At 35.7% G+C, this 22519-nt stretch overlaps 3 protein-coding genes across 10 annotated transcripts; 2 read left to right on the plus strand and 1 right to left on the minus strand.

The window, feature by feature from the left end:
* The first annotated feature begins 231 nt into the window (after positions 1–231).
* On the plus strand, positions 232–4242 carry snapc5 (small nuclear RNA activating complex, polypeptide 5). 2 transcript variants are annotated; one of them, XM_065283258.1, is made up of 4 exons: positions 232–362; positions 921–1036; positions 1137–1211; positions 3300–4242. In XM_065283258.1, exons 2-4 carry the CDS (start codon positions 947–949, stop codon positions 3471–3473), a joined length of 339 nt encoding a protein of 112 aa, XP_065139330.1. In that variant the 5' UTR covers positions 232–362; positions 921–946; the 3' UTR covers positions 3474–4242. The 2 variants fall into 2 exon arrangements, with proteins under 2 accessions (XP_065139330.1, XP_065139331.1); XM_065283259.2 differs by lacking the exon at positions 232–362 and adding an exon at positions 372–499.
* Positions 4243–6699: 2457 nt separating this feature from the next.
* On the plus strand, positions 6700–15179 carry lctlb (lactase-like b). 3 transcript variants are annotated; one of them, XM_065283254.1, is made up of 13 exons: positions 6700–6829; positions 7002–7162; positions 7258–7351; positions 7462–7550; positions 8314–8442; positions 8521–8616; positions 8700–8754; positions 9891–10052; positions 10121–10395; positions 10942–11068; positions 11467–11666; positions 13751–13814; positions 15016–15179. In XM_065283254.1, exons 1-13 carry the CDS (start codon positions 6700–6702, stop codon positions 15129–15131), a joined length of 1698 nt encoding a protein of 565 aa, XP_065139326.1. In that variant the 3' UTR covers positions 15132–15179. The 3 variants fall into 3 exon arrangements, with proteins under 3 accessions (XP_065139326.1, XP_065139327.1, XP_065139329.1); XM_065283255.1 differs by lacking the exons at positions 6700–6829; positions 7002–7162; positions 7258–7351; ... (1 more) ...; positions 11467–11666; positions 13751–13814 and having other exon boundaries at positions 8353–8442; XM_065283257.1 differs by lacking the exons at positions 6700–6829; positions 7002–7162; positions 7258–7351; ... (2 more) ...; positions 11467–11666; positions 13751–13814 and having other exon boundaries at positions 8353–8442.
* On the minus strand, positions 11648–22278 carry zwilch (zwilch kinetochore protein). Of its 5 annotated transcripts, none has more exons than XM_065283252.2 (19): positions 22130–22278; positions 21896–21935; positions 21697–21786; positions 21482–21597; positions 21186–21376; positions 20991–21070; positions 20748–20903; positions 19633–19704; positions 18888–18981; positions 18667–18719; positions 18466–18571; positions 18293–18372; positions 17992–18148; positions 17320–17348; positions 17090–17226; positions 16856–16951; positions 16650–16765; positions 16368–16464; positions 11648–12029 (listed from the first exon to the last, which is right to left on the minus strand). In XM_065283252.2, the coding sequence occupies exons 1-18, from the start codon at positions 22177–22179 to the stop codon at positions 16373–16375; spliced, it is 1755 nt and encodes a 584-aa protein (XP_065139324.1). In that variant the 5' UTR covers positions 22180–22278; the 3' UTR covers positions 11648–12029; positions 16368–16372. The 5 variants fall into 5 exon arrangements, with proteins under 5 accessions (XP_065139324.1, XP_065139323.1, XP_065139321.1 ...); XM_065283251.2 differs by having other exon boundaries at positions 18466–18574; positions 21482–21600; XM_065283249.2 differs by having other exon boundaries at positions 18466–18574; positions 22130–22273.
* Between the last annotated feature and the right edge of the window lie 241 nt (positions 22279–22519).

Here is a 22519-nt window from a genome sequence, read left to right on the forward strand (position 1 = left end):
GAAATGTATCTCCTCAAATTGACCACGGGGAGACGCTGAAGCACTGAGTGATAACGTGCTGTAGGTCCTGGAGTTGGGTGGCATTAAATACATTTTTTATCTTAAACATAAACATTTATTAAGAAATAGGATCCTAACGAGGTGTGTTTGCTGTATTTGTTTATGAAAAATATTATATAAAAAAATTAACTATAACTCAGACAGACTGCAAACTTGCAGCGCTATTCACGTGCTAAATGCGCATGCGTATTGTGGTGCGTGCGACATGTTGCGCCAAATGCTAAGGCTGGAGTTGAGAAAATAATAAAGAAACAGTTTCATCGCATGTATACAGTTTATAAAGACCGCGCGGAGACGATAAAGTAAGTGTAGCACTCATTGTTTGTAGGGGTTAAAAAACGAGTGACGCTTAACGGAATAAATCGCTCGTAATTGTATTTATTTCCGCTAGCCTGGCTGCCTGTTTTGTGAGTGGCTGTTACAGTACGTTAGTATTAAGGTGGGTTACGACATGACTTTTTAAACATTAGACAAGGTTGAGAGTATGAACTGATAATTGAACATCTAAATAAATATAAAGATTTTGCTATATAACTAATGGATCAGTTTGTCTGACAGCGCGATTCCAATGAATAAGCAGCAGCATTCTGTAGATCAGATCAGGGACATGATGTACTCCTCAACCAAAAGCAAACACTTCACAAATATTATATTTACTGATCATTAAAAACATGACTTTATTGGCCTCATCAACAATTTGATCGATATTAACACTGGTTATGTTAATGGTGGAAGTATAAAATAAGTTATTTCTGCCATTACAGGTCATATATTTGTCTGTCTGTAATACAAACAATTAATGTATGCTCTGACTTAAGGTCATAGTCACTGAAGTCTTGTTGTTGTGGCTTTCTTTACAGTAATGCTGTAAACACATTCATCAACTATGCTGAGTCGCCTTCAGGAACTCAAAAAGGAAGAGGAGACTCTTCTAAAAATAAAAGTAATGCTGCAAGATCAGCTCAACAGACTTAAGGTAACAACTTGTGTATTGTTAGAGCCAGTAAAACAAAATTATGTGTTATAATAATGATAATTCGACCAGGAAACTGTCTGACTTTGCTTGTGTTTAATAGTTTGAGGAGGGAACCCTGAAGTCAATGATCAGTGCTCAATCTGAGGAGAACACGAATGAAGCCCCTGCACCTGAGGTATGCATATAATACTTATAAGCACTAAGGTGTGAGAGGCTGTGCCTTAATGACGTTATTATTAGACTGAGGGGCAACCTTCCGATCTCTCTCATGAAGCCAATAGGGAAGTGACTTAAACTACAGTTCATCAGCTGGCTCCAAAAGGAAGTCAATTCCCATAGACCCCCATGTTAAAATGCCCAACTTTACAGTAGAAAATAATATGTTTACAGCCTGATGCAAAACATGTTTTTGGTCTACATAGCTTAATTTGGTCAACTGGCACTGCTGTCACTAGAGTCGAGCTAGGCGGGCATGGTTTCAGCAACCAGCCACCTCGCGGTGACGCGTGGCCAAGATGGCGAAGACAGGCACCGCTTACTACTGGCTTCAAAAAAGCTCTGAGTTATGAGTGACGTCACAGTCACTACGTCCATATTTTTTACAGTCTATGTGTTAGACATGACCTGAAGCTGAGTGCCTGCAACCCATTTAGCTGTGACTTATTCTTGATATAGGACTACAGCACCAAAGTACCTTATTGCTTTTATAAAGCGATTACCACACAAAGAAAAAGTATGTATCAACGCAACTTAAATGAAGTCAAATCACTACAGGCCTTCCTTCCGCTGGAAAATAGTCCCTGACTGACTGTTAACAACTACAGGATGGCTGTAACCTAAATCTCTTAAAGGGATAGTTCAGCCAAAAATTCAAATTCAGGGTTCCCACGGGTCCTTGAAAGTTTGTGAATATGGGGAAAAAAATTCAAGGCCCTGGGAAGTTTTTGAAAATAAACATACATAGATACAGGTCATTGAAAGTGCTAGAAATAGAAATTTTGTGCAAAACGTTTTATGGAAAAATCCATATTCCCTGTGTAGTGTAGGATAACAAAAAAATTCTAGACTTTTTAAGCACACGTGCTTAACTGTTTGCTTTAAATGCTTATATCTTCTGTATGCAAATGTTGATTCATAACAAAATGCTTTTTTGCTAGTTGCGTTTGACACATAAACACGTCTAGGGTTAAGAATGCAACTGTTGTTCCCTGAAAAGGGAACGAGACCCTACGTCTCCTTTGCCATACTTCCTGCATCCTTGTAACGCCGTCTTTGGCAATATTTCACATAGCAATATACTTCCTGACTCCCGCGTCACCCTGTCTTTGTCATTAAGCCTCACCATTGGTTGAATTTGATATATGCATTCAAACGCACTTACCCATGGAGGCGTTCCCAAAGTCACTGCAGCGATGCATCGCAAGTTCCCTCAAAAGGGACATGTAAAAATGTATCTTAAAAGGTAACACGATGTAACCTTGCTCTACCTTGAAATGTGTCCCCACATTTAGTCCTTGAATTTGAGGGTATTGGACCTGGAAAGTCCTTGAAAGGTCCTTGAATTTGAAGTTAACTAAGGTGTGGGAACCCTGCAAATTACCTCATGATTTACTCACCCTCAAGCCATCCTTGATGTAAATGTTTTTTTTCAGACATCTTTTTTTCAGGTTGGATAGTTTCCTTCGTGAGCTGTCGCAGTTTGATACAGTTAATGCATGTAAATGCATAGATAAACAGCGCTTTGTCAACAGCCATTTTATAAGATATAACAAGAAGATATTAATTATTCTGACCTAAAATACCAGTTAAGAAATGCAATGATATATAAGCTGTTTTGTTTGATACTTTCATGACAATTTATTATTCCAGTGATATTATTCATTAAATTAATTTTATTCTTTACTCTTTCAGACTCCTCCATTTATTACTTTGTATACAAAGAGGGAGTGCTTATTATTATTTTAAGTGTTCGTTCATTTCATTAGTGTTGTTGTAACTGTGTCAAAAACAGAAGTATAACAGTAAAAAAAAATTGATTCAGCATATCCGCCACATAAGCAGCCAAATATTTGGTATCGGTTATAAAAAATCGGTATCAGTTGATCACTTAAAATAACTAGCTTCCATTAACGAGTGTCCGGTGTATGACATAGAGTATGAGGCGTAGTGGAGATGACACGAAACAAAAATTAGTAAAAATGCTACTTTTGTAATTGAGGCGTTTCTCGTAAAATGACTTGTGTTTATGTTTTGTTATGCACAGGAGGAAGTTAACCTAGATGATGAGAGTGAAATCAACCAGACCAAACTAGTATTGGGTGCTCAAACTGACTACGACATGGAAGAAGAAGAGGAGGAGGAAGATGACGATGATGATGCAGATGATGATGATCTTGAAATGGTGCTTGAAGATGAGGAGGAAGACGATGACTACTGACTTTAAAGAGTACATGTTCATTAAGTCCTATGTTTAGGTCTGTAATCTGCACAATTGGCATGCTGAAAGATGTTTGTGTAAAAGAGACTCTTTCTCGGTCTAAAATTGGTGTTGCTGTAGACAAACTGTTGGTTCAGCCATATATAGAATCATCCAAAACAAATATGTGTAGCACAAATTCCTCTTCTTACTGTGCCAAGCCTGCACTGTTATGTATTTTTTAAATACAAGTAAATTAAAGATTTGCACCAATCACATTTCATGGTGATTAATATGTGATACTGTAATATTTAGGCCTAATTTCATATCGTGTTGTATTGCTTTGAGATAGAATGCATTATGATTGTAAAGATGATAATAAGTATTATAGATGTTAAACGTGTTCAGGTTGTAAACCTGCGAAAGTGTTTTTCTATTTAGAAAAGTGAGTGTGCGGATTAAGTGGTGTGTATGCATGAGCATGACAAGTGTTCTTGCTGAGCCTGTTTTTTTGTACTTCGTATGAAGCATTGTTAATATACAGAGTCCCTATGTTTTCTTAGAGATTTCATAAATATTTGTTTTGCAATTTTGAAGGTGCTAAATAAATTAGAATAGCACTGGAAAAATATTTAATCGAGTGATGCATCTGGATATTTTTCTGGAATATCCGTAGTTGTTTTTAGATGCACTTGAATTGTACTTTGCCTTGATGTAAATGTATTATGTTTGAGTCAAATTTTTACATGATTCTGTAGCAGGTACATGATAATAAACATGAATGCGATGATCCAAAGGCCTCTGTGTGGTTTCTGTTGGCCGGCAATTTTATATTAAAGTTGCTGTAACAGATAACAGTTAAATGCTTCCATCAGTTCAGCACTTTCCAAATAATTTGTCAACAATCTGCATACTAACTTGAGAATACTTTTCTTAATTCTTATTCTTAGGTTTTGAAGTTGTCATATGGGAAACTAAATGCATTTGTTTAACAATAACTGATTTTGATAACTGTCATACAATATTTACGTTCATTTATTTTTCACACCATGTGCTACTATTGTTAAAGTAAACATAGAAGTATCAACCTCTCTAACATTAACTTTGCTTACAGTGTAAAATCCTCATTTGTTAAAGATTTGTCTACTGTTGCGAAATGTGATTACACTCCATTGACCCTCAATAGACAGGCATTTAGGTCTACATTGGGGTCACGGGACCACCTGCAGTAGTGTATAGTGCTTTGCCACCGGGAGAACAGTAACAGATTTTGTATACACAAACCTGAGATGTGGATCTAATATTGATGTTGGATAGTTTTCTTGATTTTACAGAAATAGGGATCAATGAAAATCCTGTGAGAGGTATGTTTGCAAAAATCAAGAGGACATTTATTAAAACATCAAATGTGCTATAACAGCATAGATTTAAATGTGTGACATCTTCCTAGTGAAAGAGCAAGGTAAGAAAAGTATAATTCATAAAATAAAGTCAAATATCAGAAGGTATTTTCAGTATTATAAAGAATTAAGATTTTTGACTTAACTTTAAACTCAAGTAGGGGAATTGTAACTTGAAAAATTTGTAACAAGGACTGTAACAAAGTAAAAATGCTGTTGTAGATTAATTCTAGTTTACAGATTTAAAATTATGGATTATAAAAAAAAAATGCTTACTATATAGTTGTTGGGTTAACAAATGAAGCTACTGAATGAAAACAACACTAGCATAACATTCAACTATGAAGATTGAAGATTAGATGAAACATTTAAAACCTAAACGTTAGTGTGAAGCAGATTGTCACGTTTTTTTAAAAAGTAGTTGGGTTATTCTCTATTTGGGATGGCAAGTGGTGTCCCTACTTTACAACAGTTAAAATAAACTTTAATTACCAATAAATTATAAAATGTTTCCATGTTTGTATTCTGTAGGGCAAACACAATTCGTGCACTATTAAGAATTAAATTTTTTGTTTTAAACTACATAATTAATTTGGTTTGAGAGAGTGGTTAAATTGTGAACATAAATTTTATTTAACATGTACAAATGTATTAAACTGTTTATATATATATATATATATATATATATATATATATATATATATATATATATATATATATATATATATATATATATTTCAGAATTTTTTTTGTGCATTCCAATTAATATCAATTCAACTGTAGTTGGTTTGTTTTGATTTAAACCTTCATAACTTAAAAAATACAGCTAAGTAGCACCATAAAACAAAATAATAACATGATAACATAATAATAAACATGTTTTGACAAAAATGTTAACATTCCGTTTTTAACATTTTTGTATTGGTAATATTTAAAAGAAAAAAGTAAAAGAACAACAATGGATGTCGCCCCTTTAAGAAAAGGGGTAAATCTATTTGGACTACTTTTAGTTTGAGGGTCATCGCATGTGCTGGTTGATCTGAGGGGTACATGGTGAGTGCATTCTTTCTTAATAATTTTCTAATTAAGTTAGCTAAATTTCTGACAATTTCATGTGTCGCACTTTATTAATGTCTGTGGTGTCATGTTTACTGCAGATTTTAAATATTTTAATCATTTTTTTTAAAAATCCATACATACATTTCCTAAATGTCCCCTGATCTTGAAATCATCATGATGGCAGCCTTCATTTTAGAAAAGATTGTATTTAGGCTTATTTGTCTGTGGTGTTACTGTCTTTTTACTTCAATTATTGGTAACCCCACAGACATAAGTGGCTGTTTCACCAGTGTTTTAAAAAATGATTTAAAATTATAAATGTTAGGCTTTAATTTTAATGGATATAGCATATCATATTAAACTAATTTAAAATGCATAACAATACATTTTATTAAAAGAAAACAAACAAGCATTTTTACAATTTCTGCCTCTCATTTGCCACCCCAATTGAAGAATGAACCACTTTCAACCCAGCATTGGGTCAAAAAGGGACGAACCTAATCCATTGGTTTGTAATTTAGCCTATGCTGAGTTGGTTAAACTCATTGTTGGGTCAAATAAAAACATTTTCTTAGCTAAATTTACCAAACAGCAGGGTTTATATCTTTTTTACCCAACGTTGGGCACTTTTAGAATGCCAGTTCCTGGAGGTAAACTGAAATCATAATGTATGAAGTATTTTGCTGTTTTAGGTGCCTAAACATTTCTTTATAAAATATGAACTACCTCTCAGATCAGAAGAGTGTGGTGCTGAAGAGAGACACTAAGCTGGAGCAGAGAGCTGGAATATGATGCTGCTGTACCGTGTTGGACGAGCGTGTCATGTGCTTGTGCTGGTGTTGTGTTTGTCTGCAGCTGAGGACTTCGACTGGACAACGAACAACCACGACTCCTTCTATTATGGCACTTTTCCAACTGGTATGATCTCTGTGGATCTGCCACAAAGGCCTTTGGGAAATTGTAGATCTATATGGTTATCTATGATTTATAAGTGAAGTTGGTAAAGATGTAAAGTCATGAATCATTAGACATTAATATGTGAAAAGCAGCCCTTGTACTCTACCGAGTCTACTGTGTGTTTATTTGGCAGGATTTTCGTGGGGCGTCGGCAGTTCAGCCTATCAAACAGAAGGAGCCTGGGACAAAGATGGAAAAGGACTGAGCATCTGGGATGTGTTCACTCATAAGAAAGGAAAAATATTCCTGAACAATACCGGAGACTCTTCATGTGATGGATACTACAAAGTTAAGGTGACCACTACCATTCCAATGGCATGTTGGTATAAACATTTCTAGAAATGGTATTTGAGTGACAAAAGCTTCCCACTCATAATTTTTTTGTGAAGGAGGATGTCTCGTTGATGAAAGAACTGAACCTAAATCACTATCGGTTCTCAATCTCTTGGCCCAGGATCATCCCAACAGGAATCAGGTGTAAGGGTTCTGCCACACACAGTAAAAACCTTACCATAAATGATTGCCAATACATTTCCCATTACTGAATGACTTCCACATCTGTGCGTTTACAGCTGACCATGTGAATGAGAAAGGAGTGAAGTTTTATAATGCTCTTATTGATGAGCTGCTTGAAAATAACATTACTCCCATAGTGACCATGTATCATTGGGACCTACCTCAGGTTTGTAGTCCTTTAAATAAACTAAATTAAAATAATGCTAAAAAACTTTTCAGTCAAAGGTTGTCAGAATAACCATTTTTTCATACCTTTCTAATATTTAATATACAGCGGGGAAAATAAGTATTTGACACATCAGCATTTTTATCAGTAAGGGGATTTCTAAGTGGGCTATTGAAAAGTATTATGTGTTCAATACTTATTCCCTGTGTCATTTCACTTTATTTATTATGACTCAACTTGTATACTTAAATGTTCTGATTTCTTTATATGAATTTAATATTTGGCTTGATGGCTACATCTGGTGTAAATTTTGTGTCAATAGCCCACTTAGAAATCCCCTTACTGATAAAAATGCTGATGTGTCAAATACTTATTTTCCCCACTGCATTTTAATCTTAATTTTACTACAAATAACCATATTGAAGCAGAAAGGTTCGTCAGATGTTAAAGGTTCTCTTAAATGGCATCATGAAGTGCCTTTAATTTTATGATGTGTATGCTGGGTTGTTTCAACCCATGGTTGGGTCAAATATGAACATTTCATAGGATAATTTGAACTAATGATTGGGTTTGTCCAAATTTTACCCAACCATGGATTAGAACCAACACAGCATTTTTTTTTTTGCTGTATTACCTTTTAACAAATCTGTAACATTTTTGGAAAGGGATGATCTTATATGAACACAATAAATTCATCGGCTGCATCAACTGAGTTGAGATATTGCAAAAGACTCATTACATTTTTCATTATGCAATCAATCAGGTCTTGCAGGAGAAGTATGGAGGATGGCAGAACATCAGCATGGTTAATTATTTTAATGACTTTGCCAACCTTTGCTTTGAGCAATTTGGGGACCGTGTGAAACACTGGATAACCTTCAATAACCCATGGGTATGCTCACTGTATTCATTGCTAACCAGCTAAAGAACATTCTACAGTAAATGCTCAACAGTGCATGTATTCTGTCAGTCAGTGGCAGTTGAAGGATATGAGACTGGAGAACATGCTCCAGGACTGAAGCTCATGGGCACTGGAGCCTACAGAGCAGCTCACCACATCATTAAGGTGAGAAGACACTACCTATTACATTGTCCTCCAACACCAAATAAAGCTATTTAGAATACTGTTTTATATTGGTTTTCTCACAGGCACACTCCAAGGTATGGCACACCTACGATTCTCAGTGGCGAAGCAAACAGAGAGGTACTGTACAACCACGCAAAATTGCACTTTGTAGCCAAAAACCTCTTATAATTAATGCAGGGGGTGCAATTTGGCACTTAAAGGGACAGTCTACTTTTTTTGAAAATATGTTTTTTTATGATATGGCTATTATACTCTCATTCTGGCATAATAATCAAGGACTTTGCTGCTGTAACATGGCTGCAGGAGGCACAATGATATTACGCAGTGCCCGAAAATAGTCTCCTGCTGTTGAAAGTTACTTTCAGGCGCTGCATAATATCATTGCGCCTGCTGCAGCCATGTTATGACAGCAAAGTCCTTGATTATTACGCCAGAATGCGAGTATAGTTCCTAGCCATATCTGCCTAGAAAATCGCAACTTTTAATTTTCCGTCGGTCTTAGAACACGATGAAACTACAGAAGAGTCAAGTTTAAAATAGGAAAATATTGAAACTCTTTGGTTATTTTTTAGCAAGATGCTAATGGTCTAATCAGATTCAATGGATTATGCTAAGCTATGCTAAAAGTGGTACCGCCAGACCCGGAGGTCAGCTGAATGGATACCAAAACGGCAAAAATCAGCTCTAGGGGAGCTGGAAAATTAGCAATTTTCAAAAAAAGTGGAGTGTCCCTTTAAATATCAAAATAACCCCATGATTTACTGACTTTAAACTCCCCAAAAAGTCCATCCATCCTTCAAAGAAATATTCCACACGGCACCAATGGGTTAATAAAGGTCTTTTGTGGGTAATCGATGTGATTTTGTGAGAAAATATCCATATTTTATACTTTATAAACTAACTATTAACTAAAAAACCTATAATAACTATGGTTACTGTCATGAATCGCATGAGTCCAAGATGTCGTCGTTACCGGAAGTGAGTTATTACAGTTTATAAAGTTTGAAATATAGTATTTTTCTCTCAAAATCATATTGATTACACGCAGAAGACCTTTATTAACACATTGGAGCCGTGTGGATTACTTTTGTGAAGGATAAATGCACTATTTGGGGGTTTAAAGCCAGAATAGCTTTTACTAAAATAACTCCAGATGTGCTTGTAGACATACACCACTAACAACAGCTTTCCCTCGGATAGTGCATTCTTGTATATAAGAGTAGATTGTGTTGATTGCTTGTTTTCATCTCTAGGTATGGTGGGGATTTCATTATCTGGGGACTGGGGAGAACCTGTGGACATCACAAATCAAAAGGACATTGAGGCTGCTGAGAGATACGTCCAGTTTTACATAGGCTGGTTTGCTACACCCATTTTCCACGGAGACTATCCTCAAGTGATGAAAGATTTCATAGGTACTATCAAATATTAGAAGTTAAATATGATAATAAGTAAACACATTGATGACATCTCTTTGTTTAAGGCAGGAAAAGTGCACAGCAGGGATTGGGAACATCTCGTCTCCCAACCTTTTCCTCTCAAGAGAAGAGCTACATCAAAGGCACCTGTGACTTTCTAGGCGTGGGCCACTTCACGACGCGCTACATCACCCAAAAGAATTTCCCCTCAACCCGCAGCAACACCTACTTTACAGACCGTGACATAGCAGAGCTGGTTGACCCAAAATGGCCTGATCCTGGTTCAGAGTGGCTCTATTCTGTTCCTTGGGGTTTCCGTCGACTGCTTAACTTCATAAAGGTGCATAAAGCATGAGACATATTTTGCTTAAAGGGGACATTTCACAAGGCTTTTTTAAAATGTCAAATAAATCTTTGGTGTCCTCAGAGTACAAATGTGAAGTTTTAGCTCAAAATACCATATAGATCATTTATTATAGCATGTTAAAATTGCCACTTTGTAGGTGTGAGCAAAAATGTGTCGTTTTGGGTGTCATTTTATATGCAAATGAGTTGATCTCTGCACTAAATGGCAGTGCTGTGGTTGGAAAGTGCAGATTAAGGGGTGGTATTATCCCCTTCTGACATCACAGAGGGAGCCAAATTTCAGTGACCCATTTTTTTCACATGCTTGCAGAGAATAGTTTACCAAAACTAAGTTACTGGGTTGATCTTTTTCACATTTTCTGGATTGATAGAAGCACTGGGGACACAATTATAGCACTTAAACTTGATATGTCCCCTTTAAGACACCCGTTTCATTCCATTTCTCCTTGTGTAAGCTTTTATTCTCAAAAAGCCTGCATTACCAAGAATAATGCTGTCATGACTTTTCCCGTTTCTAAAGACTCAGTATGGTAACCCAATGATCTTCATCACCGAGAATGGAGTGTCAGAGAAGGTGATGTGCACTGAGCTGTGTGATGATTGGAGAATACAATATTACAAGGATTACATCAATGAGATGCTCAAAGGCAAGTGACCCATTAAAAAAACTACATTAAAGTAATCTGAGTACATAACACAAGTCATTTATAAATTCCTAGCAATTGTAAGGAAGGTGGCAGGATTGTAGTTGAATTCCTCCAACATTCATGCTCCTGCTATAGCTTAGTGGTAAAGCATTGTTTTATCAGCACAAAATGACATGGATTCAAACCCATGGAACATACATAATGATAAAAAATGTATACCTTGTAATGCACTGTGAGTTGCTTTATATAAAAATGTCTGCCAAATACATGAATGTAAATGTTAAAGAGGATACGACACCTGTAATCAGGTCAACTCTATCCAGTAACTGGAGAGAAATTCAAGCAGATCTTGTTTTAATTGAGTTATTTACATTGGTTTGAACATTTGTATCTTGTAGCTATAAGGGATGGAGTCAATGTAAAGGGCTATACTGCCTGGTCTCTGCTGGACAAGTTTGAATGGGATGAGGGCTATTCAGAGAGGTTTGGACTGTACTATGTGGACTTCAAGAACAAAAATAAACCACGTTACCCCAAGGCCTCGGTTCAGTTTTATAAACGCATCATTGGTTCTAATGGATTCCCCCATCAGAGAGAGGTATTGTACTACTGTCCTATTGATTTGCTTATTAGATTTCCTAAAGAGTACAACTGCCGGTTATAAAGAAATGCAAGTTATAGCAATACAGTGAATTTAGATACATATTGAAATATCAAGTACTCGAGTAAAAATACTGCACAATTGCCTATAAGGTTTTATACGCTAAATAAATATAAAAAAGAATGACTCAAATGTTTATTTTCAGATAATAACAAACTAGAAAAAAATATAAATAATGTTTTTTTAACTGTGTTTTAAATGTGGCATAATTAAGAAAAGTATACAGGTAAGTTAAATACATACACAGGACAGATTATATAGGTGCTTCTGAAAGGAGGATCCATCTATGAGAATGTCCATCTGCAACAACAACAAAAATAATTTCAGAGGTGACTATGACTGACGTTTACATGATAGCGATGTAGTAAAACAATAATATTGTCAAAATGATGCGCAGATTCGTGAAAACGACTAAAAACGCAGAATTATGTGTGCCAGGCCAGTAGATGGTGTTGTTACTTTATAAAAAAACACTAAAAACATTCTTCTACAGAGTGATTATACTAGGGATTAGGGATGCTCGGATCAGGATTTTTGCAGCCAAAACTGAGTACCAATTTCTTGTCATAATGATCACTCGATACCAAGAATGGAGTTCAAATCTTAAAGCTGATATGTAAGCTCTTTGGTAACTTTGGAACATGTACTGTAGCATGATTTTAATGATGTTTCTGTAAGGCAGAAAGAAAAATGATAATAAAAATGCTAGCGCTTAAAATGTAAAAATGGTCTCAAAATGTACCCGTATTCAGGAGTTATACAATAAAAAAAAATCGGTCTGTGAGATTGAAAATCTGAGAGAATTGTATAATCTGCCCTGATCATCGGCTGTTTTTAAACAATCGCTTTTATTTTTGTAAAGTTGCTTTTATCTGCCGATAACACTTATAGGCAGATACATCTGAGCATCCCTAATATATACAAACAATCAAGATGGCATCAAAGCAGTTTAAATACTTGCACTTTAAAGGCCAAGTTTGCGTTTTCAGGACCCTACATTAAAAAAGTTTAATTTATATAGCACCTTCCCAAGCTCAAGGCGCTTTACAAACTACATCAGTTCAAGACAAATGAATACAATGTGACAGAATACTTGGGTGATTCTCGCGAAATTAGACTTATGAGGTGTCATGAAACATTTTGATAATAAAAGAAAATGCTATCAAAATAAGAAGCATAGAGTTACGAACATCTCTTCACGTACTATTTTGCACATGATTTCAAATGACATCATACAAACCAATTTTGTTGTTTTTTCCACATTTAAGGGGAAAATTTTAATAACCGCAACATGTCCATGACTGGATTTGGGTTCTTTGTCATGGAAAATTTATATTTAAAAATTCTAAAAAATAAAAAGCTTAAGTGCATGTAATACTATAAACATTTACAGTAAAGAAATGTGGTATTTGGTGATCAATGGTAAATGTAGAGACAATAATAAGGAATATAAATGTGTCCAGAAAAATTTTTCTCATCCTCCGCAACAATTTTCAATCATTGTTTAAGCCCTATAGGAACTAACATTTTCAAAAAACATTAGTTGGAAGAGACATAATTGACTGTGACACTCAAGATGGCTGCCAGGTAAGCAGTTCTTATTTTTTCCCTCCAGATAAAAGTTAAAATTTTGTTTGTCACAGTATCTAGACAACTTTTTAGTTCTCATTACCAAAACATGAGTTAGTAAATGCATATATTTAATGTAATATCATGTTGCGGTAATGATAATTTTTGATAATGATAATCTAAAAAATTTAAATAATTCTATAGGAAATATTTTTTAAATCCTCTAAAAATAATGGTTATAGTAAGTTCAGACCTTAATCTTATTTCGTGAGAATCACCCACTTATTCGTCAGACATTTGCCCAGGACGAAGGATCACATTCAGCTGCATATGAGATAGTAACAGAAGACACCACTATACATATAAACACAGATAGTAGTATAAAAAATAAAAAAGTATTGTTAAATGTTATTGTGTAAACGGCCCTTGATGCTTTGAATTAACATTGGCAGGTGGAGAACTGGAGAAGAAAGGCTACAGAGACTTGCTCATCCAGCAATCAGCTCCTGGCTGCAGGTCAGTAGAGCATTGAAATAAAACATGTTGTACAGGGGGCAAACAAGGAAAAAATCCATTAGTTTATCACAGCCTAAGAAAGTCAAGAAGTCTTTAATCAAGACAACATGTCATGGACATAAATTCCCCTTTTAAAGTACATGAGAAAATTCCTAGTTTTCATCTGGGTTTCCCCTGTTTTATTATGCTAACCTCAATTGTGGTTTGACTTAGCCGTGTCCACAGTGGATCGGTATGGCTAACATGAGAACGGATTGACAAAGAGCTTGGTGTAGGTCTTAAAGACTGGGGCCGAAACCTCTAACATGATTTGTATTTGCTTGAAAATCCAAGAAAAATAAGTAACATGCAGAGATGCCAAAGATCTGGCCAGTGCATGATAAAGTTTAGACACAAGGGTACATACAGCTGTAATTGTATCATTTTCTTTTTGGCTTGGCAAACTTCCATTAAAGTCCTGAGAAACCTCAAAATGATTGTGTGGTTTAGTCGACGACTAAGAAAAGAACGTTAAACAAGCCCAGTTCTGGTCTGCTCTGGTCTTGAGAACTTGAAATCCTTCACTCAGGAGATTAGAAATATATTCAAGAGCAGACCTTGCTTTGCTGAGGTTTTCATTATTTGCATCAGCGGTTTTTGAGATGTTCACTAGGGAATTTTAGAAAATGCATCAGCAAATGTTGCCTGTGCCAATTTCTTACATTGAACTGAAAAGTTTTTCCAGCAAAAAAAACCCTAGTTACCTCAACATACTGTACATCAGGCCAACTTCAGTAACTTAGAGGGCCACTTTCCATAATCAAACACCTTTACACAACCTAATCCAGGTCTTTAGGATTCACAGTCACTTTACTTTCAAACTAATAAGCACGGGATGCTTGATTTTTAGCATGTTGCCCTGTTTTTGACTCAGCTGGTTGAAAGTAAAGCGTTGCAGTGCTTTATTGTGATCTCAGACAGCAGCCTTCAAAGGGTTAATGTGTTCTGACGTATTTTTCTGTCTTCATTAGAGGAACAGCGGAATACGGTTGCCAATATTCTAAGACTTATTCATGGTAAGCCAACACTAACACACACATAATAGCTAGATATTGCTCTGAAGAGAATATATTAACCCTTTGAGTGCTCTGTTTTGCATTAGGAAAGGCTGAAATGTTAGAGCTGATTAAGATTTAATTTCATGTCTTTGTGTATGTTACAGATCCTTTAACTAGCCACATGGAGATGGTGACTGAGATTGTGGTTCCCACCGTGTGCACTCTCTGTATTCTGATGAGTGCCATTTTTCTCATGTTCCTGCTGCGTAAACGCAACTAGTACAGTGTTTTTTTTTATATTCTGCTATTAAAGGGACACTCCACTTTTTAAAAAAATAGGGTCATTTTCCAGCTTCCCTAGAGTTTAACAATTGAGTTTTACCTTTTTTTGGAATCCATTCAGCCGATCTCTGGGTCTGGCGGTACCACTTTTAGCATAGCTTAGCATAATCCATTGAATCTGATTAGACCATTAGCATCGCACTCACAAATGACCAGAGAGTTTTGATATTTTTCCTATTTAAAACTTGACTCTTCTGTAGTTAAATCGTGTACTAAGACAGACGGAAAATGAAAAGATGGTAACTTTCAATAGCTGGGGACTATTTTCAGGCGCTGCGTAATATCATTGCGCCTGCTGCAACTATGGTATGGCAGCAAAGTCCTTGATTATTATGCCAGAATGGGAGTATAGTTCCTAGCCATATCTGCCTAGAATATCGCAACTTTCAATTTTCCTGTAAATGATGTAACTACAGAAGAGCCAAGTTTTAAATAGGAAAAATATCAAAACTCTTTGGTCATTTTTGAGCGTGATGCTAATGTGCTAATCAGATTCAATGGATTATGCTAAGCTGTGCTAAACGTGGTACTGCCAGTCCCGGAGATCGGCTGAATGGATTCAAAAAAGGTAAAACTCAATTGTTTAACTCTAGGGGAGATGTAAAATAAGTCTATTTTTAAAAAAAGTGGAGTGTCCCTTAAATAAGTATAAAAATATGGTTGAGATTGAGGAGGGTATGGCTGCTATGCTGAAATTAATTATAAAAATTATAATTATGGGGCAAAATTACTAAATACGAAGCTGCAGTTTTCTCAAACCCTGTTGACATCTAACCCTAAAAACTTGCAACTTATAAACAAAAATGTGACCTGTGCTGTCTAAATGAGTCGGAATGCGCACAATATTTTTGAGCTGCAGGCAAAAGAAGTTCATTTTTTTATTTTTGGTCGATTTCGTCCAAAGTACATTTAGCCCTTGTCTACTGATTTAAAAGCAAATAGTAATAAAACATCTAAAATGATTTTTATTTGTATCTTTTTAAAGAGGTGTACCTTTATTAATATTTTCTAATAAAATGATTCCTATCCATCAATAACTCATTTTTGAAAATGTACTAATTGCGACTTAATTTGCCAGCAGGGGGTCACAAATTATTCTTCTGTATTCTTCTTACAAACCTGTATGAACTAAAATAAACAAAAGAACAGGATTTCGTCTATAAGTTTTACTTACCGCTGTTAAGTGAAGCTGATGAGACTGCAGCTCACCATAGTTCTGTAGTAAGACATCATCTCATTCTCTCCACTCACAGAAGCAGCCAAGGATAAATCTGCATGTGCGTGACCAGATGTTGAGATGCAGATGTCAGATTTTTGTTTACACAAGGATGTAAAAGAAAGCACAAAAAACAACTGAAATGATTTGCAGTGCCAAAGAAGCCACAGGCATGTGAAGACCAAACACAAAAAAACTGTGAAGAACAAAATAAAAAATCAAAGTAATGGATGGCTTTACCCAAGTCAAAACTGACGTGGTCCACCAATGACTTGTCACTGAGGTGATATGATGTCTTCACCTCCCTTGACCCTTGTCCACTCGCCACGTCTACTGCCCAAAAGAACGGCTGCTCTCTGGAAAATAACACGAACCATCCATCATTATTTCAAATTTGTGCATCTTCACTATACTCACAATTGATTTAAGATTAAGTTTGGACTCACTTCTCATAAAAGTAGCTAATGAGTGCAGGCTTAATCTGCAATTGGAACACATGGTCTTCATCATAGTTGGAGGTTTTGTAGTACTGCAAACAAGATCTGACATAAGAGAAACATTTTTAGAAGTAGACCACCATTTAACTATGAACAACTAGAAATATGGACTTTTGAGAGGACTTTGATATAGTTGCTCTTTGTTGAACTAAACATTATTTAGGTAAAGAACCGAGAGCTCACTGAGTAAACAGAAAGAGGCGATCATGTGGCAGACTGAGAAAAGTGCTGCAGGTGCCCAGGATCTCCAGCAGATGGTGTAGTTTCCTCACTCTTATCACCTGCTCCTGTAGGTCCACCTCGGTGTCTAAGTAGTAACTCTGAATAAGGCATAAACACAAAAGAGTCAAGACAAGCATGAACTTCACTGCTTAAATTAATAAAAAATCCTAAAAATCAAAATAGTGTCCTACCAAATAGTTAAGTGTTGTAAGTTCCTTTCCTAGAAAACAGGAAAAAACAAGTAATCAAATAAAGCACACAGGAATAGATCACTTACCCATTAAAATTATGTCATTATCTAATCTTATGTCTTTAAAATCTGTGAAATATCAAGATTATATTTTTTAGAATGTTTATAGGACGATTTTATGTACAAAATAGTAAATCACAAAAAATAACTGGGTTTTCTCAGACTGCACCACAAATTATACAGGTTTGAGCTGAATTTTCAAGTGCGCTATCCCTAGCAAGCAATAATCGAGACAGGAATAACTATAGACCCAATATAGTCTGGCTGGTAATCCACTTCTACCCTAAATAACCTTGAATTTGGTTACATGGCGTTTTTTCCAAAATAACTTGCTGGATGTACGATATTCCATCATGTAAAGTCAACAGGTGTTTGCTTTCATGTCTTTTACATGTTATTAGCGTATACACATAGTCTCTTCCTGGGTTATGGTTAGACGTCCAATAGACTTTCACTGATAGCTCAAATTTTGCCTAGTTTAAGCCAAAATTGCTTACTGGGTTCCTTTAAATATGCTTGTCGATGTACTTACAAGCATTTTTTGAGCATCTATAAGCTAAAGTATTTTACACAAAATGCTAAATGAAAATCCCATCCTTCTGTGTTGACATACCAACAAGATAATTGATGAAGTCTTTCCTTATCTTATCCAAGCCCAGCTCGAGCAGCATATTAGCAGGTGTGAGACCAGTAAGAGGTACTGTATCTATCTGCTGCTGGTATGACTTAAGGATCAGTTTACTGAGAGAGCTACTGCTGTCTTTGTGGATCTGAGGAGGAAACAACTTTGTTATTTAACATTTAAACCTTTTTATCACTTTTAAGATTAATGTTACGTGTGAGGAATATCTTGAGTGCATAATAATCATTCATGTACCTATGTAATATCTTGCAGAACAAGAATTAACACATACCCAAGGTTTGATTTGACCATGTCTTATTGCTTTGATGACAATTTTTAGACAATCTGTTATGTCTTGATATGATTTTACACCTACAGGGAAATAGGAAAATGTATTTGATTTTAAAATGTATTGTTTCTCTATACTGGTGAAACAAAAATCCGTAACGCAAAAACAATATTTACTCCTCCTCATCTTTTCCCACAGCTGTTCTGTAAAGTCCAAGTCTCCTCTCTCAATGACCATTGAAGTGAAGGCAGCTGTAGCATCCGTCTTAGCATCCTTCTGGCTCTGCTAAAAGTTCACATTTTGAATAAGCTTGTGGTTAAAACTATAAATTAGATTTATAAATTATGCAATGCTTTGTTGCTATTGATTAAGTTTACCTCAGAAGCTTTAGCAGCATTTCCTAGACCTCCATGTGCAATACTCTCAAGCTCTACAAGTAGGAACAACTTAAATATACAAGTACATAACCCAAGACCCTCAAACCTGACATGCACTAACTATAAAACAAAGATATCAAAGAGTGTGACAATGACAACTAGTTATTGCAACTTATACATAAACACAGATCAATCAATTGTTAAGCAGCACAAGTGTTTACCCTCTATAAGAGCTCTGGTTGCGTCCACAGCAGATTGAGTCTCCATGGGTTCTAACCATTCAGTTTCTCCTGTCCTCAATCCCTCTGCCAGCGCCTAGTCAAATAATGTTGAAAATTGTTGCAATAGTTTTATGTGCATGCATGTATTGACTGAGTTGCTATCTCTAATAGGCATTTGAACACAATTGCTTAACAAAACAAATCAACATTTATGCATGTGCCATAGAATCATAACGTTTTAAAGGTGCATTGTGTAACTTTTAGAAGGATTTCTTGACAGAAATGAAATATAAAACATATAACTATATTATCAGTGGTGTATAAGACCTTATACAATGAAGTTATATTCAATATATATGTAATGTTTTTATTACCTAAGAACGAACCGTTTTTATTTACATACACTGCGGATCCCTCTACCTGGAAGTCGGCGTCATGTTTCTACAGTAGCTCTAAACCAACAAACTGTTCTTTAGAGCGCGTTTCATCCTTGCATTGTCGTAGACAACAACATGTTTGTCTTTGGCAGCTTCCATTATATGTGTTTTAAAATTGAGGGGTGGGCTGTTGGTTGCCATTCGCAATCTCACCGCTAGATGCCGCTAAAATTTACACACACCACCTTAACAGATCATGAGATGCATGTAAAAAAACACCTTGAACTTGAAAAAACAAACCACTATAATACAAATTCCACTTTTATACAACCATGAAGCCCAATCAGATTTAATGCATTCTTACTTACTAGAAGGAACTCCATCTCTTTGTGGGTCTGATAGATTGAACTCCTTATGTCTCCAACTGCAACTTTGATATTCTGCAAACAAAAGACAAACATGATGCACAAATCTTCTAGTACAAAGTTAAGGCCAGGCTAAACACCATCTATTAAAAGGAATATTCCATTTTCTTAAAAAAAAATCCAGATAATTTACTCACCACCATGTCATCCAAAATGTTGATGTCTTTCTTTGTTCAGTCCAGAAGAAATTATGTTTTTTGAGGAAAACATTGCAGGATTTTTCTCATTTTAATGGACTTTAATAGAGCCCAACATTTAATACTTAACTCAACACTTAACAGTTTTTTTCAACAGAGTTTCAAAGGACTAAAAACGATCCCAAACGAGGCATAAGGGTCTCATCTAGCGAAACGATTGTCATTTTTGACAAGAAAAATAAAAAATATCCACTTTTAAACCACAACTTCTCGTCTAGATCCGGTCGTGATGCGCCAGCGTGACCCCACGCAATACGTCATGACGTCAAGAGGTCACAGAGGACGAACTCGAAACTCCGCCCCAGTGTTTACAAGTGTGTTGAAAGAGGACCGTTCCTACGTTGATGTATGTCAACTGATACCAATTAATGTCTTTGTGTCAGTTTATTGTTTACAAATGTGCGTTTTATATATGTAACACGTGACCTTCCCCATTTACGTTAGGTCACGCTGGACCGGACCTAGACGAAAATTTGTGGTTTAAAAGAGCATATTTTTTACTTTTCTTGTCAAAAATTACAATCGTTTCGCTAGATAAGACCCTTATGCCTCGTTTGGGATCGTTTATAGTCCTTTGAAACTTTGTTGAAAAAAACTGTTAAGTGTTGAGTTAAGTATTAAATGTTGGGCTCTATTAAAGTCCATTAAAATGAGAAAAATCCTGCAATGTTTTCCTCAAAAAACATAATTTCTTCTTGACTGAACAAAGAAAGACATCAACATTTTGGATGAGTAAATTATCTGGATTTTTCTTTTAAGAAAATGGAATATTCCTTTAATGCTTAACTGACAAGTGAATTAAGGACTAAATTGTCATGCATTTTTAAGGAAATAAAGTGCATGACTTGCACTGGTGCTAACCAGAGTTGCCACAGAAGACAGTGGAGGACACTCCAAAATTTTCTCCACATTGTTCCATTTGAGATTGGCTATTACACTGCTCTGTGACTCAAACACCATGCTCTCTTCTTTCATGGAGGAGAAAAGGTTGTACTGTGCCCATCCTTTGGTCGCCATCTGAAAAATAATCATGTTAGTCTTAACAGCTTCTTTATGGTGTAGAAGCCATATCATATAAATTATAAGACGGGTATCATTTCTTACTGCAGAGGGATGGTGTCTTTTCTGATGCTCTTGTTTAAGGTCATCCAAAGTGGTAAATGATGCTTCGTCTCCTGTTGGACCTGCAGGAAAGGTTTTTGCAATGGTTTACAAACAGGTATAATTTAAAAGCGACTGAATATGTATCCGTTCAATAATGTCATTTGAGCAATTCAAGTAAATGTGTTGCTCTATAACCTTTACAGCTGACTGTAAATAGTTTGATTCCAGTTGGCTTATTTCCACTGTAGATAGTCTCTGCTCCAAGCCAGGCAGTGGCACAAGGGTCTGACTTGTCACAACGGATCCAGAGAGGGTGCAGAGTCCCTGGGGCTTCTATCAAGGGCATGTTGGGGTTCTGAGCCATGGTGTACCATGACAGCAGCTGCCTGGAAGATTAATAATTAATATAAAAAATGAATTAAACACAGAATGCAAATAGGAACTTCATTTTATCAAATAATATTTAGAGATAAAAACAAAGTTTCTTTTACCTTGCTTTCATAACAGAGAGGGGCTGAGGCCCAAGATCTTGCTCCATTTTAGTGGGTTCTTCAACTAAATTGCTGTCTTCCATACTTTCTGAAGCGTCAGGTTCGTACTTCACTTGCTTCTCCATGATAAAAAAAGAAACAAATATGTAAATGTGCAATCATAGGAATAATACATATCGACATATGACATATAGGAAGATCATAAACAGACTTACTGCTTTTTCACAGATAAAGACAGGCTGGTTTTTGTTGATAATGTTGCACAACAGTTCATCATTCTGTCCTAACAGTACTGAAATTTCATCCTGAAATTGAGCAAACAAACAAATGAAATATCAGAATTATACTGAAGATTTAGCAACCGACACGACAAATGTGTAAGATTCATCCATCAGCATATCAGACAGTTCTTACCATATAAGTGGAGTTATCCTTATTTTCATCTTGACACAACCTACAACGTACCGAAAAAGAAACTTTGAAGTAAACACATACTTAAACTACTTAGGCATTTCATATTAAGTAGTTTAAGTGCGAACTATGTTGAAGACATGAAAATAATGTACTCATTAAAGTGATGACAGTCGTGTGTGCCAGTAACGTTACAAGTTCATTCTGTCACAACATAAAATAACGAAAAACACTCACTTGAGAAATTTAACGAAACCGTTTCCTTCGGAAATTATTTTGGACCCCATTCCCTTGTCTGAAAGCGAATGTAAAAAATATAAATCAAGTAGACTACAACTTTGAATCTCACAACACCGAAATCTTCCTTGTAGGAATATTTGATTACAGCGCGCCAAATGTACGTCACCAGAATTAGACGTACTTAGGCCACGCCCGTTGTACGTTAAATAATTAGTAAAACTTTTTTTAAATTTCCACTAACATGAAAACCAGTAGTACAATTTTAAATAAGAATGCATACACGTATTAAAATATATATTTAATAAAAGTATAAAAAATTATTTATTGAAAGTAGTTCCATCAGCGCGTCACTCATCCGCCAATCATCAGTACGTATAAATAGTCCCA

Source organism: Paramisgurnus dabryanus, chromosome 9 (assembly GCF_030506205.2).
Source record: "Paramisgurnus dabryanus chromosome 9, PD_genome_1.1, whole genome shotgun sequence".
Taxonomy (NCBI): Eukaryota; Metazoa; Chordata; class Actinopteri; order Cypriniformes; family Cobitidae; genus Paramisgurnus; species Paramisgurnus dabryanus.